We start from the raw sequence: 16489 nt of genomic DNA, 5'->3' as shown, positions 1-16489 counted from the left end.
ACCCTCATGTAGTGTCATGTCTGGCATTCCTTCTGGGTGTTTTGGATGCCTTAGGTTCTGGCAAATGCCAGTGGAGCCTGGACAATTGAATCAAACTTCTGGTCTAGTCCAGTGAGATACTGGGTTTTGAGGCCCTGGTGATGGTACCAACCAGACCTCCACTGCCTACAGCAGAGTTTAAAGAGCTGCCTGTGCCAGCCCTGACACAAAGACACACAACACAGGACTCTGTCTCAAACTTACCTCCTCTCAAAGGCAGAAAAAGCAGCCATGAGCTGTCAGTACAGCAAGGAGCCTGAAGAAATGTGAACTCTTTAGTTACATACTGAGAGCACTCAGGTAATTGGAGCTCCAAGATTGTCTTGCCTTTACCTGCAGTACTTGAGTCTTCAGACAAACAGTGCCAGAGACTTCTGATGACTTGTATTTTAATTCCTGATGATTTGAATTTTAATTGCTTAACAAAAATTGTATTTACTAAGCAGAAAATTATTTCTACTTGTAATTACAGTAACTTTCATTTCAAAATTTCTACAAAATCAAGTTATAAAAATGTATTTTTAAGGATATGCTAGTGTAACTATTAAAAAAAACCCAGCCAATATCACATAAATGGTTTTATTCTCAAAAAAAAAAGTCAGCAATATAAAATATTTTAACATTTTTTCTGTTTAAATATTGGTGACAGATTATGCATTTTCTCAAATAAAGTGCTGTTTTTACAAATAGGTATTTAGTTTTTTACTTTTGCTGCTGTTCTAAGCTCATAATATTGAATAGATAAAGTACATTTTGGTTATTGAAGAATGCAGCATTACTTCTCCTTTATATTCCTTCCCATGACATCATTGCATTTTCAATCCAGACTCCTTTATCTGTATCCAGTCAATAGAGGCATATTTAGTTTATGCATTTCCCCATGTAGAAGGTGTCATAATTTGCAGTGGCCTTCTTCTGTGCTTTTGTTGCTCTTGACTGTGTCCACGTAGGTCTCCTATGGCTTCTTTATCTATGGGTAAGAGTGGAATGAAACATCCATCTTCTTGCATGTTCATCCATTCTCCCTGCTCTTCTGATTTTCTTCTTAAATCCAGACCACTGATGCTTTCAACAATTCAACACTTGGGTTGAACTACAGAAGCAATCTCTTTATTATTTCCTTTGGCTTTCTGTGGGTTCTGTATTTTAAGCACGTTACTGCAGAAAATCCTATGTCAGTATAGTCAGGACTAACTTTTCCAATTTTCATTCGTATGGATTTGTCTGGATTTACTTAGATGCCAAACTTCACCATAAAAGAACAAACAAACAAAAACAACTTTTGTTCCAGTAACTACCTTTTAGAAGAAACAGCTTCTTGTGGTTTTAAAGAGCAGCCAGGAGCTGTAAGAGCAAAAAAAAAAAGAAGTCTGAAAAACTGCAACCAGCAAGACTCACAGCTGTAAACAAGAGAGTAATTCCAGAACTACTGGAAACAGGCCCACATTTCCCAATGTACTTGTTATACCAATATCTAACAGTTTGATCCTGTAATTCATTTTACTCATCTTAAGCCGTCTCCTGTAAGGAGAAGGTATAAAAAGGCAAACTCATATGTAAAAAGGTCACCTACTGCCACAAAGTTTCAAGTATTCCTCTTTTCTCAATGTGTACCTTTCCACTAAGTGATTACCTGAATCCTGTATGATTTTTAGATGCAAGTCTGTATAGATTTTGCTCCTATTTTTACTTCTCTCTCTTCAATTTCTAACTTGCTCCTCTGGATAATTTCCACTTGATATTTGAGTCTGAATCCAAAAATGAAAAGTAAATACACAAACAACTCTGTATCTGCAAATACTTATCTGTCACTGTATATAACATACTGTAATATGTAAAGAGAAACCAGAAGACAAGAACTGCCACTAACTATAGACTGAATGGCATCATATTCCTTTTTCATCATAGGCATGGCTACTACTCTTCATTTAAACTTTTGTCTGGAGAATATTCAGTTTATTCTTTTGAAATCGATGTCCTGCCTTTGTTCATTGGCCCTACCAGGTGATTGAATTTCTTCCCATCTATCAGGAGTGTTGTTTAGATGGGGGAGAGCAGCTGAATGCCTCTACCAAGTGACAAGGCTCATCTTTTTCTTTCAAACATTTGAATAAACTTGGCATTAGAAGGCAAATTAAGTTAACTGCTAGTTAGCTTTACCTCCAACTACTCTTAATGTTTTTTTTTTCATAATGAGTTTAAGAAATGTCCTAGGAGAAGAGGATTGTGTCCTTCTGAGTATAAACCTTGGATGCTGTCGCATTTTTCATGTCATTTTTTTAGAAATGGCAAATTCTGTTGCAAGCGATAAATGGGCAAGGGAACTGGCATGAAGTGTTTCCATTTTTATCAGAGGATTTAACATGAAACACTTTCTTACACATCTGTTATAACTAGCATATAGAATTTTATGTCTGCTCCTCTGGAGGAAATTATTTCAGTTGCTTTTCTCCCCCACCTCCCACCCCCACTTTTTTTTTTTTTTCCCATAAGAATCCTTTTTTGACCTTTTTTCAGCTTTCCATTTCTTCTTGTTTGAAGTTGAAATGCAACTCTGTCCTCTTCGGTGTCATTTGTTTCAATTACCCTGCAGACCACTGCCAGATCTGTTCAACCTCTTGATTGCACTCAGTTAATGAGAGCATGAATCTTGACACAGCCCCCAAAATAAACTAAACAATTAGTCCTGGCAACTAGGCATTTACAAAGTCCTATTTTCTTTTTTACCAGAATCATGTAAGCAAAAGGTCACCTTAAACTACAAACAGTAACTTTTCCTGGGATAATACTATTTGTTAAATCCCCTTCTCTCAGAAATCTGGGCTTTATGCTGCCACTTGCTGTTTCTCTGAAGTTGGAATCCAGACAAAGGAGAAGTATTTTATTCCTCAGAGCAGTGATTTTGCCTCATGTCTCCACAGGCTGGTCATCTGCTCTAAATGGTGAAGCAGCATAGTAATTCTGTGTTTGATGGACACATTCCCTGGTTATAAAGAAGCAGTATCTTCCTAGTAGTTCCTCTTATCAAGGACAGGGTGCATTGTCAATCTTCCAAGGTGTAATTGTAGCCCAACTACCAAAGTGTCAAAACCTGCCGAAATGTTCACCCTTGGAATGAATAATTTTATCATAATTTTCTAAAAATTACCAATTAATTTCCATTAAAAAAGAGATGGAGGCAACATTCCCCATGCAAGGACTGTTTGCCTATTCAGAATTCATGGTGCCTCCAAATCTAATGGCTTACAGGTCCAGTAACCTCAGAATCATTTACACTGCTCTGCCTTATGCAGTTCAGGCAAGGACTGGAGCATGGAACTCACACAGCCTAACCTGGTGTCCCTGGCAAGGGGTGGGTAGGAAGGATTCCATTTCAGAAACCTTCTTTATGTGGGAGTCCACGATATCTTAACCTGAAGTACTAGCTAAAAAGAATATGAAATAAATACACAAAGACACAAAGTAAATAATAGCAAATTTCTAAGGCAGATGTCCTAGAGAAGCAGAAAGATTAAGCAACTGAACTGCTGTGTACAGAGCACAGGTTGTTGTTTAAATTGTCACTTAACTGAGATGTGGTAACAGTGATGCAAATCTTTTTAATGGTTCAACAGAGAATGTAAGGAAACACAGACCAGTGAGATGGACAGTAATACCAATCAGATTAGTAGAAACTGTAACAATCTGAAATTTTGTGGAAAACAATCAAGAGGGATTTTAGAAGTCTTGCCTCACCAATCTACTAGAATTCCTTGAAGGTAGATATCTTGTAGATAAAAGAGGTCCTTGGATGCTTGGATTTTGACAAGACATTTCACAAGGTCCAAGGTTAGCCCGTAAGATAATAAGGTACCCACAGGGAAAAAATAAAATTTCTTGTGTGGATAAATAATCTGTTAGGGAGGCAGAGGACAGAAGGTTGCAGTAAACAGTGATTTTTCCATAGTAGAGAGATTCACCACTATTATTTCATAGGAATCTGCTTGAGGATATTCAAGATATGAACAGTATATTCAATATATGATTTTGAAAGGGCATATAGAGTGAAAGGACAAGCCTTCCTAAGTTATCCATGTAAATAAAAAGAAAGGTAAACAGAAGACTGGCAAAAAGATTTCATGGGACATCTGTGCCTAAACAATAAGATAGTAACAAAATTTGACAAAGATAAATATGAAGTAATATGAAGTAAGGCAAATGGAAAAGATGTATGTGTGTTTATATAAAATTGAGCTGTGAGCTCAAACTCAGTAGATCAGCTCAGTTATAAGAGGTAACTGGAATTAATACCAATTCAATCTTCAATTATAGCCAACACAGTAAAGTCCCAGAAATAACAAGGAAAGGGCAAGAGAATGGAAAGCAGAGTGCATAACTGAAAAATAAACATCACTCTGTCATGTAAATCCATAACATGCCTACATATTGCATGCTAGGCTGGTACCTCCTAAGTATGAAAAGATAATAGCAGAAAAAGAAAAGAGGTTAGGAAAAACTATGGTATAGGAAATGACAAAGCAGCCTATAAGCCTTCCCCTTGGAAAAAAACATGAATGAAGAAGAGTATCACAGTGATCTGTAAAATCATCAGTAGCACGGAGGCAGTGAAGAGGAAACAACTGCTCACTGTATCTTCTGATCCAGTATGATGAAGCAAAAAAAGTCAGGATATGGCAAGTTCACAGTAAATGAAAGCAAGAAGCTCTTCACATCAGTGTCAGATGAGACTGGATGAAAAAGTTGAACACCACAGTATGGACCTTGGATCTGACTTGGTACAGCTGCTCTTATGCTCTAAAATATTACACATTCCTGGAACTTCAGGTTCCAGAGACTGCATAAGGATTCCACTGCTACTTTTTACAATAAAAAGCAGCTTACCTGGTGCAGAAACTCCTTTTAGCTACATGTTCTCTTCCTCTTCTCTGTTAGTGCTTCTGTTTCACGGCCAAATCTCTATCATGGAGCTCTCATACACAAAAACCCAAAAGCCAGATCTCTGATGGCAGCCTTCTTGCAGCGTCTTGTCAAAAGCTCAACAGGAGTAACTGTTGCCTCCATTCTTACAAAATTATGTTCTCCCCAACTCTGAGCCTCCATTCTTGTCCTTTGATGTCTTCAAGACACTTAAGGGCAGCAAATTGCTTGGAGATACATTACACCTCTATGCTTCTTTGGTTCTTGAGTAATTCCAGTTCTGCACCATGTAATCAAATCCCAAACAGCTTCTGCTCACCTAGTAATACCTACAGAAGAGGTCTTCAGCTCTGGGATGTTACCAAGTGACATCCAGAAGTTCCCACACATGCTGACTATGCTGAGAACGGAAAGTTGCACAATGCATACAGGGACACCTGACAGTGGCTTTCAGCCAAGCAGACTATACAGAATACTGGAAGTATTAACTAACTAACTAACTAACTAACTAACTAACTAACTAACTCAGCAATTCCCAGTTTACCCCAAGGCATCAGTAGGTCAACAGTTAGCTCCCGCTTTCACATATCTAGTGAACTGCAGCTGACTGAGATTGGAACAACTGGGCCTAGCTCATTATTAACGTTTTCTAAAGCATACAATACCTGAATTATTTAGCATAGCCCCTAAACAAATGAAATTATTTTGTGAGTGGATGAAAGCAGCAAAATAAACAATTGAAGAAGAAGCACTTTTAACATGGTGAATTTCTCAAGGCTAATTTCTCAAGGCTATTCAATGGCTTTTGTTGTTTCTACAAAACATGGATACAGAAGTACATGTGGGAATAAATCATGCCCTTTGCTTTAATCTGGAGTAACATGAGTATCTGCCTTTGTTTCAGGTGGCTGGCAGGACAGAGATTTGCAGTTTTTATATCTGAGAGTGTAGGAAATGTATTCAATTATTACAGTATGTTTTGGTGTCACTGACAGTACATTTTAAAAGGCAGTTTCTCCAGCCTGGCTAGCAGACAACACTGGTGCTTGGAATACATGTATTCCAAAGTGAAAAAACCAACTATAGATAATCATATAAAAATACTACCTATGCAAAATAACTAAATGCATACATACATAAATACATAATTAACATAGCTGTCTAAAACATTATGCTAAATTGTAAATCTTTAATACATTTATTCTACCTGATCATACTAAAGTGTCTCCTATAAAGAGTATGGAAAATTATGTATGTATGTAATTATGCATCATACAGAAACCTCCCACAGATGCTACATATATACCTAGAGACACTATAGACAGTATACTGTACACTCTGGTTTGCTATACTTACATCCATTTTCTGTGTTTAGTAATGCACAACAAAAATCTTATCCTTCTTTCAGATAGTAATGAAGGGTGTATAAACATCTTCAGATACCTCTACTTTTTATGTTGAAATCTTCTCTACAGTCTCAGCAAGAGACACACATCATTAGCCAGGAAAGCAGATAACTGGCCTGTCTACCACATTCTGTCTTCCAGACAGTATTAAATAAAATATCCACACATTTGGATACATTTCACAGAAAGAGTGATTAGACATTGAAATGGGCTGCCCAGGGAGATGATGGAATCACCATCCCTGCAGGTGTTTAAGAAAAGACTGGACGTGACATTCAGTGCCATGGTCTGGTTGGCTTGGTGGTGTTTGGTCATAGGTTGGACTCTATGATCTCAGAGATCATATTTTCCAACCTAACTGATTTTATGATTTTGCAATTCAATCTGTAATTCATTTTTCAATTAATTTCAGGTGCTACTTACGTTGGGAATGACCTGGTGGTCGTGTATTACTAACACTACTCTCAAAGGAAGAGTGGAAGTTGTGTATAGTTTCTTGTAAAATCTGTCTCTCTCGACCCTGTAAAAGAACAATAAAATAAAATGAGGCATTTCTTAGTATGGAATATCATCCACCTCCCTTAATTTTTAGCCTCATCACTACTGTTGATCTGGACTTAGGGAAATTTTTGTGGATTTTTGGTCTGAACTTCCACTATCAGAGAGTGAATGGATCTCAAATCTAAAAAAGCTGCTGAGAAGCATCAGCAAGCCTAGGCATGTTCCAGTAAAAAATCAAGGCATGTCAAAGGCATGTTTCAGTAAAAAATCCCTCTGACAAGAGCTCTGTTTACTGCACACCATACTTAGCAAATTTATGTAGACACAAAATTCAAAGGTAATAAAAGTGTAAGAAATGAGAAGAGTGCTATTCACATAATCACAGATGAATCAAAAACTGTTATGTTAACCAAAAGACACCTTTCTTCTTATACTGCATTCTTTAGCTGCACTATTGCAACCAGATTATTCTCCTTTTTGCTGAAATCAATATTCAGAAACTGCAATATTGCTCACATTTACAAGTAGCTTGTTCACTGGACTAGGAAAGTTATTGAAAGAGAACAGGAAGTGACAAAAAGGAAGACTTTTTACTAATCAAATACATGAAGCACTTTGTTTGGAAAAAATTAATTGAGCTTTTCTATCATCCACAAATGAATTTCAAAATGTATGTTGAATTAATTATATAAAAAAACTTTGAAATCATTTACTAAGTACACTACTTAAAAATGTACCTTTCCTGCATTCAGTTCAGAAATAGCAGCCAAAATTTGCTGCCTTGATCCATCTGTTTTAATACCCAGCTCTTTCAGATCACCATCAGTAAGTGTGAGGAAAGCTTCCATATCTACCTGCATATTAAAAAAACAGAAGAAATAAAAGAAAAAAAGGTAAGAAAATTTACCTATGCAAAGATTCATTACTCCAGGTTAAAAGTGGTTTGTTGGGTTTTTTAATTGTATAGACTTAATGTAAGTATTGTGCAGAAATAATTTTTAATTAATTACCAACACCAAATGATACACATTTTAACACTCTTTTGTAAGGCTTCTAATCTTTTGTTAATCATTCAAGTAATCATGATAGTACATCTAAAATATTAATGGATTTTTAATTTTTTTACCATCAAGCTCTATTAATACAGAATATATAGTCTCCACTGAAATTCCTCCACCTACAGTAGCAGCTATTTAAATAAACCTAAGGTTTCTCTCTTTTCTTCACCCCTTGCCCCTAAGTATTTTTGGAATTTCAGAATATTGTGTTTACTTTTCCAGTGTCTCCTGAGAAAAAACTAGGTTTTGTTCATATATCAGTTTTTATTATAACAGCATAACCATTAGGCTGTGATAAGAACAAATAACTGAAACTTTTCATATTGATATAACCTTCATACACTAAGCACATTAATTTCTACACAATGCTCCCTTGCCTATCATGAAGGGGGAACAATAATAACCCAATATATTGTGATGCAGCTAAATTGTCAGGGCTTGTGCTGAATTTTGAACTCTGCAGCAATGTCAACTTAGTGCATGTCCATTCACTACCCTTTTCTTTGACCAAATAAACACACAATATTTCCTCCCATCTGATACTGCCTTCAACATCATAATGAATTAATTTTCCTTATTTTCAGCAACATTTTCTTTCATTGCATCCTTCAGCAAGTCAATGTCACAGCTCCCATCTACAACAATGCCTACGCTCCCCAATTTAATTCTCCTATTGCTTATGTGGAGCAGATAAAGAAGGTAAAGCAGCCATCTCAGTGACTCAGACCCTGCTGTTCTCCTTCTGAAAATGAGGTTCCAGTTGTGATTCCAGGGATGACACAGTATGTCCTATATACTGTTTAGTCACATTGGATACAGACATATATAGGAAAAGCAGACTGTAACAATAGACAGAAAAAACCCTACATATACAAAAGTTGTAGGTTAAGTGTAAAAAGCTCTGCTCTTTGCAATATTCTGGAGAATGCCACAAATATACTTGGTCCATGTTTCAAGGTTCTCTCTGCAACCACAAAGGGTTGTAGAACTTGATTCTGGATCACAAATCTGATGCAACATGTTATACTCTTCTTTCACTAAAACAGCAAAAAAAACCAAAAAAAGATCTTTTAGAAAAGACATACCTCCTGCTCCTCAAATATAGGTTGATATTTCTCAAGTGACAATTTTTTAAGGATGCCAGTCAGCTCATCTGTAATAACAGGGGAAAAAAAAAAAAAGAAGTCAACCCCATAGATTAGAAAATATTGTAATGATCCCAGCAATATGAAATTATGAAAATGAAAATATATATTAAAGCCTATATTTCCCATAGTCATTTATAGTAAGAAAAAAACAACCCCATTTTTTCTCCATCAGAAATTGAAATATTGGCTTACTCTGTTCTCACCTACTTACATATACTGTAATTCCATCTAGTCTTACCTTGCTAGAATAAACACTGTTGTATTACCCTTTCTACCTCATTAAAAGGATCTTACAAAACCAAACCAGTAAGGACAACTAAGGCACTTCAATGGCCTAAAATGCAGGTGCTTGCCCCCAGATGGCTGATCCAGATTGTGCAGGTTAGACAGCAAAATTCCTCAAGCAGGCAAGGAACTGAAAAGCCTATTTCTATGTCATCATCCAGGAAGATAAAGTGTAGAGCAAGCAAATACACACCTGCTCATTCAAAACACTGATACAACACAGGTCTTTCTGAACCCTCTTCTCCTTACTGCCCAACATCCAGGCACCTTGAAGACAGCTGAAGTCCAGCTATGACAAAAGCTGGACAGAATTTAAGTTTTGCAAGCTCACCTTCCAAGGCTAAGAGCACTGATATTTTCTTTCCTCTCAAAATCAAAGGAAATCAAACGTTGAATGACCTGACAGTGACTTTTCCCACACATTTAAAATGTGATTAGCTAAAAAGCATAAGTGCACTTAGAGAATAACCTGACATTCCTTCTCAATTAAACACTACCTCTCCCAGCTAAAGTTTTCTTTTTATTGCTTTGCTGTCACGAGTAATTAACTGCTTTTTCCCTTAAAGTACCTAAGTGGTCAGTTAAACTAAGAAGTCAGAGTCAAGATGAAGAACATGAATTATTACATTATAAAACAAAACTATATTTAATAATTTGCATATAAAGTCACTTTCATTTTAAAGACATTACTAGTCCATTACCAAATATACTTTGCTTTCATTTACTTCACTTCTTTGTCTTTTGACTTTCCCATTTCTTTCATCATCACTAGAAACATGAAAGAGAAATAAGCTTCTCAAAAGACATCAAGTACCTTGAGATAAACACAAGTACACTTCTGTGTACTATTTTGGAAGACTTCTTCTTTACATAGGAGAGTCCACGGACAACTGAAGAGAAAAATTCTAGCTGAGTCTTACTTTCTGCTAGGTTTTTGTTGGTTTTTTTTCCTTAAGTTCAACTAACTTGGTATGCCTAACATAATCTGCAAAAGTTGACATGGTCTCAGACTAAAAGCTTTAGTACCCTGACATTAATCCATGGGAAAAGGTAATCAGTTTTAAAAATGTATAATGGGAACTTCTCCACACTGTTTGATGAAAAGTATCATCTTAGAGAAAGAAAACAGAATTTGCATTAGAAGACCTTTAGATATATTATTAACATTTTTTCTTACAGTTTGTTAGTTACCCTTCTCATTTTTCATCATGCTGGTGTGCTTAGAACTGTAGGTCATGATAGGGGAAGAAACTTTCAGGGCATCTGAGCTCAGTCTTATTGTCATAAGCAACTATAGCACCAAACACTTTTTACATACAGAGACTGCTTTCAGGTGTTTCTTTGTGTTTTCTCTTCCTCTATCCCTCTTCCAGTTCCTGCATTATTACACTAAGGCTGAACAAAACCTGAAGCCTCTCAGTTTTACAACTCTTGCTTAACATGTTTGTCCTTTGCTTTACCACTCTCATTTGCTCCAAATTTACCTGGTCTCCTTACTTCCATCCCTGGAGCAAGCTAAGGTTCTTGGAGCTCTTACTGCTTTTGCCATGCTAATGCCATTTAGCACTTCCTTTTACAATATTCTATAGTTGTAAGGTAAGATTACCTTTCTCCAAGCTTTCAGAGCCTTCTTTTACTGTCATATGGTTTTGTCTTTCATGATTCTCTACATCACTGTCTCTCAGAAGTGGCCCAAGCTGTTGATGGTCCACCAAGTGGTTGCCTAAAAAGAAACAAAGAACACCTTTGAACACTGCTGTCTACTGCTCCTTCACAGTAATAGTCAATGCAGATCAATTTTCTTACTCATTTAAGTTCATTTGAAAGAAAAGTTAACACTGCAGACCTTCTGTTTTTATTCTTCTGATTATTGCTTGGCATATCAGCATTTGTACTGCTGCTGCTGAATCAAACCCCAGTAAAAGAAGCCCTTGAATTAAAGGAGCACTTACCTACAAAAGCTTACAAACACAATGAGCCCAGAGCTACTTGGGCTTCTGACAAACAACCTTTTCTCTGCTACAAGGGAACTCACAGTATCCTGGCATTAGAGCACTGTCACAAAACTGAGCTTCAATGGGTGAAATGAGGGCAGCTTGGAAGATTCACCTCATTATCCAACAGTGAGTTCTCCTCCTTTTATGCATCTCTAAATCAGCAACTCTTATATTATCAAGCCATCATTATAAAATGGCACTAAATGTGAAAGGATTTGCTCCAGCAGTCTCTAGAATCAGCTAAGCTATGAGGACAGAAAGAGGGTCAAGTATCACCTGTCCTCAGTGCCAAATGGAATTACAGAGTTAATGGACAAAGATGGACAAAGATGGCATACGTGAAAATAAACCAAAATCAATAGAGACAATTTCAGGAAAAACAAAAATAGTACAAAGTGTCTCCATTTCTTATTTAAAAGGTTCTGAGTCATGTTATTTTCTCCACTTTTTTTGAGATATTTACAAGAAAACCAAAGTTATTGGTATCATGTTTCCAATGCAGTAAAATTACTTTTAAAAAGTTGCAATTTAGCCCTGAAATTCTAATTTAAAAGGTATTAATCTTACTAACAAAGTAATAATATTATCATTCTTTCTTATGATTTAAGTTAAAAAGAAGTTGTAATAAGGTTATTTTTGCAGTTTAGAAAAATAAATGCACTACAGCTCTTAATGAACTTCATGTAGCTATTACTTGCTATGGATAAAAAATGTAGCAATGTGCTTCCCCTGCATTTACTAAGGAAAAACCAAGAAATCTAGAGTGGAGAAAGTGCATTTTGTACCCTCAGCAAAGGGTGAAAAACAGGACTTAAGCCATGAAGAGGGAAAATGTGGCCATGTAAGAGAGGTCTACCTACATATTCAATGCTAGCTTTGAGGTGATACCAGTCTCTCTGTAAATGGAAAGAATCACAGATTTTGGGAGACAAAACGGCAGTCAGCACAGGACCGCCAATCTCACTGTAAGAAACACCATGATATATTTTCTAGAAAGAAGAGAGACCTCACTCTCATGCAGATACACACTAGTCCAGTATAGCTATAGCTTTAAACTGCAGTATTCTTGATGAATGAATCTCCTGAAATTACAGTGAGCTACTCACCATCCTCTGTAATAGTACCACTGCTGGAGCCGTTGCTCTTGGCGTGTCTGTGAGAAGAAGAGACAGAAGACTCTGCATTTTGAATCTTAGGAGATGGGGAAGGTGATGGAGAGGGTGTGAGAGTTGGAGATGTACTTTTAGATGTAGATGAAGTCCCAGATGGAGGTCTTTTGTTCATCTCCAGTTTTTGCTGCAGTTAATGATACAATCATTTCAGTTAAAAAGTAATATAAAAAAATGTTTCCCTATACATGATGCTTCAATATTACTTAAGTTGTATATAATTTCTGAGAGCATACAGTCACAACCAGAAGTTTCTGCTTGATCTATATTGAAATAATTGGAACAATAGTGATTTTATTCCTGATTAAAGTCTCTCAAAATTATCAAGAAAAATACATTTATTAAGGTTTTAATTTTGTAGTTATTTCTTGTAAAGCAATACTACCCACAAGTACTAAATTATTCTCTTTCTAAAAAGACTATCATGGTTTAAGTACAGGTGGCACCTATGCACCATACATCTCACTCACATCCCCATGGCATTGTCAGAAGCAGAAATAAACTTGCAGTTGAGATAAAAACAGTTTAATAACAAACAAAGTAAATTACTTTGACTTGAAAATAGGGATTTTCATTTCGAGATTTAAGTCTCAATTAAAGATTTTCAAAGAATATGTGATGCTAATTTAAAGTAGCACTTCATGCTGGGTTAACCAGAAACATGAAGCAAGGACAAGCTAAGTTTTGGGGACATTAAACCCCTTGCTGCACTGGAATGGAACTTTCCAGCCAAACCTCAAAGTTATTATCATCTAACAGGAGTCAATTGATTTATTAAGAATTTTGCAAATATTTAACACATTTGGAGGCATAGAAAACAGGAAAATACATGAGTTAAAATAGGTAATAAAAATATAAATATGCACACATATAAACAGTCTTTTCCAAAAACAGTCAGTGCACCTCACCTGTTAAAAACACTTTGATCTACATATGCATTTTGATGTCTGCAATGTATGACCCAAAAAGGTGATTTTTTACTGGATTCTTGAATTCAGAGTTTAAATACCTTTTGTCACCCAGGCTACAACAAACTGATAAAAAAGTTGATCTAGGTAACAATGCAAGAAATGAGAATGACAGTGGTTCCTGTCTTTTCAAATCTGTTTCTGTGCTGTGGCATAAATAGAACTTTTCTAGTTAATGAAAGAGATGCAGATTTAAAAGATAAAACTCATTTGAGTGGTAGCATTCTTCCATTACTCTATCCTATGTCAGAATGCAGTACTTCCTTAGCCCTGCAGTGAATTGACTAGAAGTAGTGTAGCATGATACAAACTTGAGAGCTCCCTGAAGAGCATTATGAGCTCATTTTAACATTCAGTCCCAGCTTTCCATCTAAATTGTTACTGGCCATTTGTGTTGCAGAATGGTCTTCCCTCCCTAGCACACTATCTGCATTTATTTAAATTACATCATCCTGTAAAACGTTATTAATTTTTTTCTTTTCCTTTAAAGCTTGCACCATCTCACCCTTCATGGATAAGTTTTGCAAAATGGATCAGTGCAGTATCACTGAATTTTTAGATCAGCGATTTCCAAGTTTAGACAGCATGGTCCTAATGGGAGGACCATGCCAGGACAAGCCATTCCTCAATGAATATAGACATTAAATTTCCACCATTTACATTGCTGATTACACTAACACACTCCTAGCTTTTGCAGACAGTGTGGATCCATATTTGTGTTCTCCCAATAGAAATATTAAACAAATCACCTCAGTTGTGTGATACACAAATATCTATAGTGAGATCCACACTATGACATGTTTTGTTACTGGTGGATAGAATGAAACTCATCTAGACATCTAAGCAAGAAGCACTGAAAAAGCTGTTGCCTTTCCAAAACAGTGGCATAAAAATTGTTTAAAAATCTTTTCAACAGTACAATGAACAGCCTTTTCAGAAGATGATCTGCTGCACATTGCACTTAACTACTCTTTTATCCCCTTATGTATCCCACTGTGAATGGAAACAGTAGTAACATTTCTTAGTGCCAGCACTGTTGCAACAAAAGGCCAGGGGATCTGCAGCCCAAAGCTCACAAGCACAGGTATTATCTCTTGGTGGGATGATTAATATAACTGCAGAAAAATAAGACTTTTGAGGGGCACACAAGGAGCTCTTCTGAAATTAATTCCAAGCTAAAAACAAGCTAAGAGGACATGCTGATAATTTAATTAAAACATACTGGTCAGACCACCTCTGAAAGAAAAAGCATTTGGTAGCTGCTCTGCAGAGAAGCCTTCAATGAGGGAAGAGGATGATAAAGGAGTTTTGTCTACAGGAAAAAGAGATGGATCATTTACAACTCAGGAAGAAGTTACACAGGATAGAAAGGGAGGAAAGATTAACATATGCCAAAGAATTGGTATGAATCCTCAGACTCTGGTCCAGCTGAGTTAGAAATTTTAGCTCTCAATCTCATCTTTGAAAAGCAACCAGTAGTCCCTCCAGAATCAGGACTGACAGATCAGAGACAAAGTGACTATTCAAGGAAACTGTTTCAGCATCGGTAGTTGCACCTTTTTCTAATTTTGTTCTCCAGAAATTTCTGAACAATTTTGCAATTTCATTTATCATTTTTATGTACAGATTAAATACAAATATTATGTAGTGTTGCCATATAAGACATCACAGAATGAGATTGCAAAAGTATTAATTCTACACTCTGGTCATTTTTGTTTCCTCAGGGCAAAATTTGGAGAATCTCACTGAAAGATGTAAACAAAACAAAACAAAACAAAATGAGCTGCTTGGAGATATATATAAGCAAAAGCTGGAGAAATTTTGCTCTTGTTTACATATTCTAACATTTCCAGAATACCAAGCATTAAAACATAAACCCCAAATTATGTGTTTTCCTTTTCTTGCTCTCTGAAATGCAATGTTTCCCTATGTAAATAAGCCCATCAACTTCTCAATAGTGTGTCACATCTTCTGTCACGATGCTGCTTTCCAATTTGTGTCTCTGCAGATCTTGAAGATTTAAAATCTTAACCGCCAAAAATGTCAAATAAAGCAGCAAAGAACTTCAAAAGTACATGCACAAAAATGTGCAGGTCATGAGGGTAAAGCTATTCCAGGTAAGTCAGCACAGATAGTATGGTCTCAGGAGAAAAATGCAATTTTGGTGATGACCTACTGTTTAAAAATAACACCACGTGGAGCAGACTGGTTACATGCATATTGTTGTGGTCAGCATATCCTGGTACAAATTATGTCACACTCTGAAATCAGGTTGAGCCTTTGAAGGGAAACTAACTAAAGAAACTAACTGTGCCACTTCAGGGTAAAATCCAGGAACAACTAATATAAAACACTGGATCTGGACTATAGAAAGAAATAGTGCAGATCTACCCTAAGGTCAAGCATTATATTTATTGTTTTTTAAAACAGAGTATTAATATTAATAGAAATTAATAATAAAATCATGTTTTATTATTACATTTAATCTTCTGTGGACTTGCAATTAAAAGTAAGGTCTGTAGAGCTGGAAAGTTTCCACTAACATAACAAGTGATTATTCTTTTTTGGCTGTGCAATGTTATGCACCAGGCACCCATGACTGAGATACAACCTATTAGCCACTTTGGAAGCGCAAAATTTTACATTTCCTGTTACCTTTACAACATGTCCATTGCCAACAATCTGAGCACACTGCAAATCTGACACAGTAGATGATGGAGTTGACTGGACTGGACTGTGCTGTTGGCTGGGTTTCTGTTCAGGTAAGCCGGCTGCTTTTCTTCTTTGGGCTGCAATCTGAGACAAAACATTATCTGCACTGCCACCTAGAACAAAAAATAAAATAAACCCAGTAAAGGAAACCATTATTTTGAAATGAATCTCTGAAACATTCACTTTCATTTAAAAACTGACTGGATGAAACAAGAGACTTGCAAGAGTTTAAATCTCTCCAGCAGCTTCCAGAATAAGGAACAGAAATCAGGTGCAGAACAGGGAAGCC

At 36.3% G+C, this 16489-nt stretch overlaps 1 protein-coding gene across 4 annotated transcripts in view; it reads right to left on the bottom strand.

Annotated features, from left to right (window-relative positions):
- Nucleotides 1–604: 604 nt before the first annotated feature.
- ANKS6 (ankyrin repeat and sterile alpha motif domain containing 6) overlaps nt 605–16489 on the bottom strand; it is a 37302-nt gene continuing 21417 nt past the window's right edge. For 2 of the 4 annotated variants that reach the window (XM_056484923.1, XM_056484925.1), the window contains exons 11-17: nt 16144–16313; nt 12458–12647; nt 10961–11077; nt 9007–9074; nt 7601–7717; nt 6786–6882; nt 605–1383 (exon numbers count right to left, since the gene is read on the bottom strand). In XM_056484923.1, the coding sequence (XP_056340898.1) occupies nt 1334–1383; nt 6786–6882; nt 7601–7717; nt 9007–9074; nt 10961–11077; nt 12458–12647; nt 16144–16313 (809 nt within the window). In that variant the 3' untranslated portion in view covers nt 605–1333. Of the gene's footprint in view, nt 1384–4920; nt 5357–6785; nt 6883–7600; nt 7718–9006; nt 9075–10960; nt 11078–12457; nt 12648–16143; nt 16314–16489 lie in introns of all 4 variants that reach the window. The other 2 variants (XR_008839862.1, XR_008839861.1) reach the window with 2 other exon arrangements.

This window comes from Oenanthe melanoleuca, chromosome 2 (genome assembly GCF_029582105.1).
Source record: "Oenanthe melanoleuca isolate GR-GAL-2019-014 chromosome 2, OMel1.0, whole genome shotgun sequence".
In the NCBI taxonomy this organism is placed as follows: domain Eukaryota; kingdom Metazoa; phylum Chordata; class Aves; order Passeriformes; family Muscicapidae; genus Oenanthe; species Oenanthe melanoleuca.
This window is presented reverse-complemented; position numbering and strand designations above follow the sequence as displayed.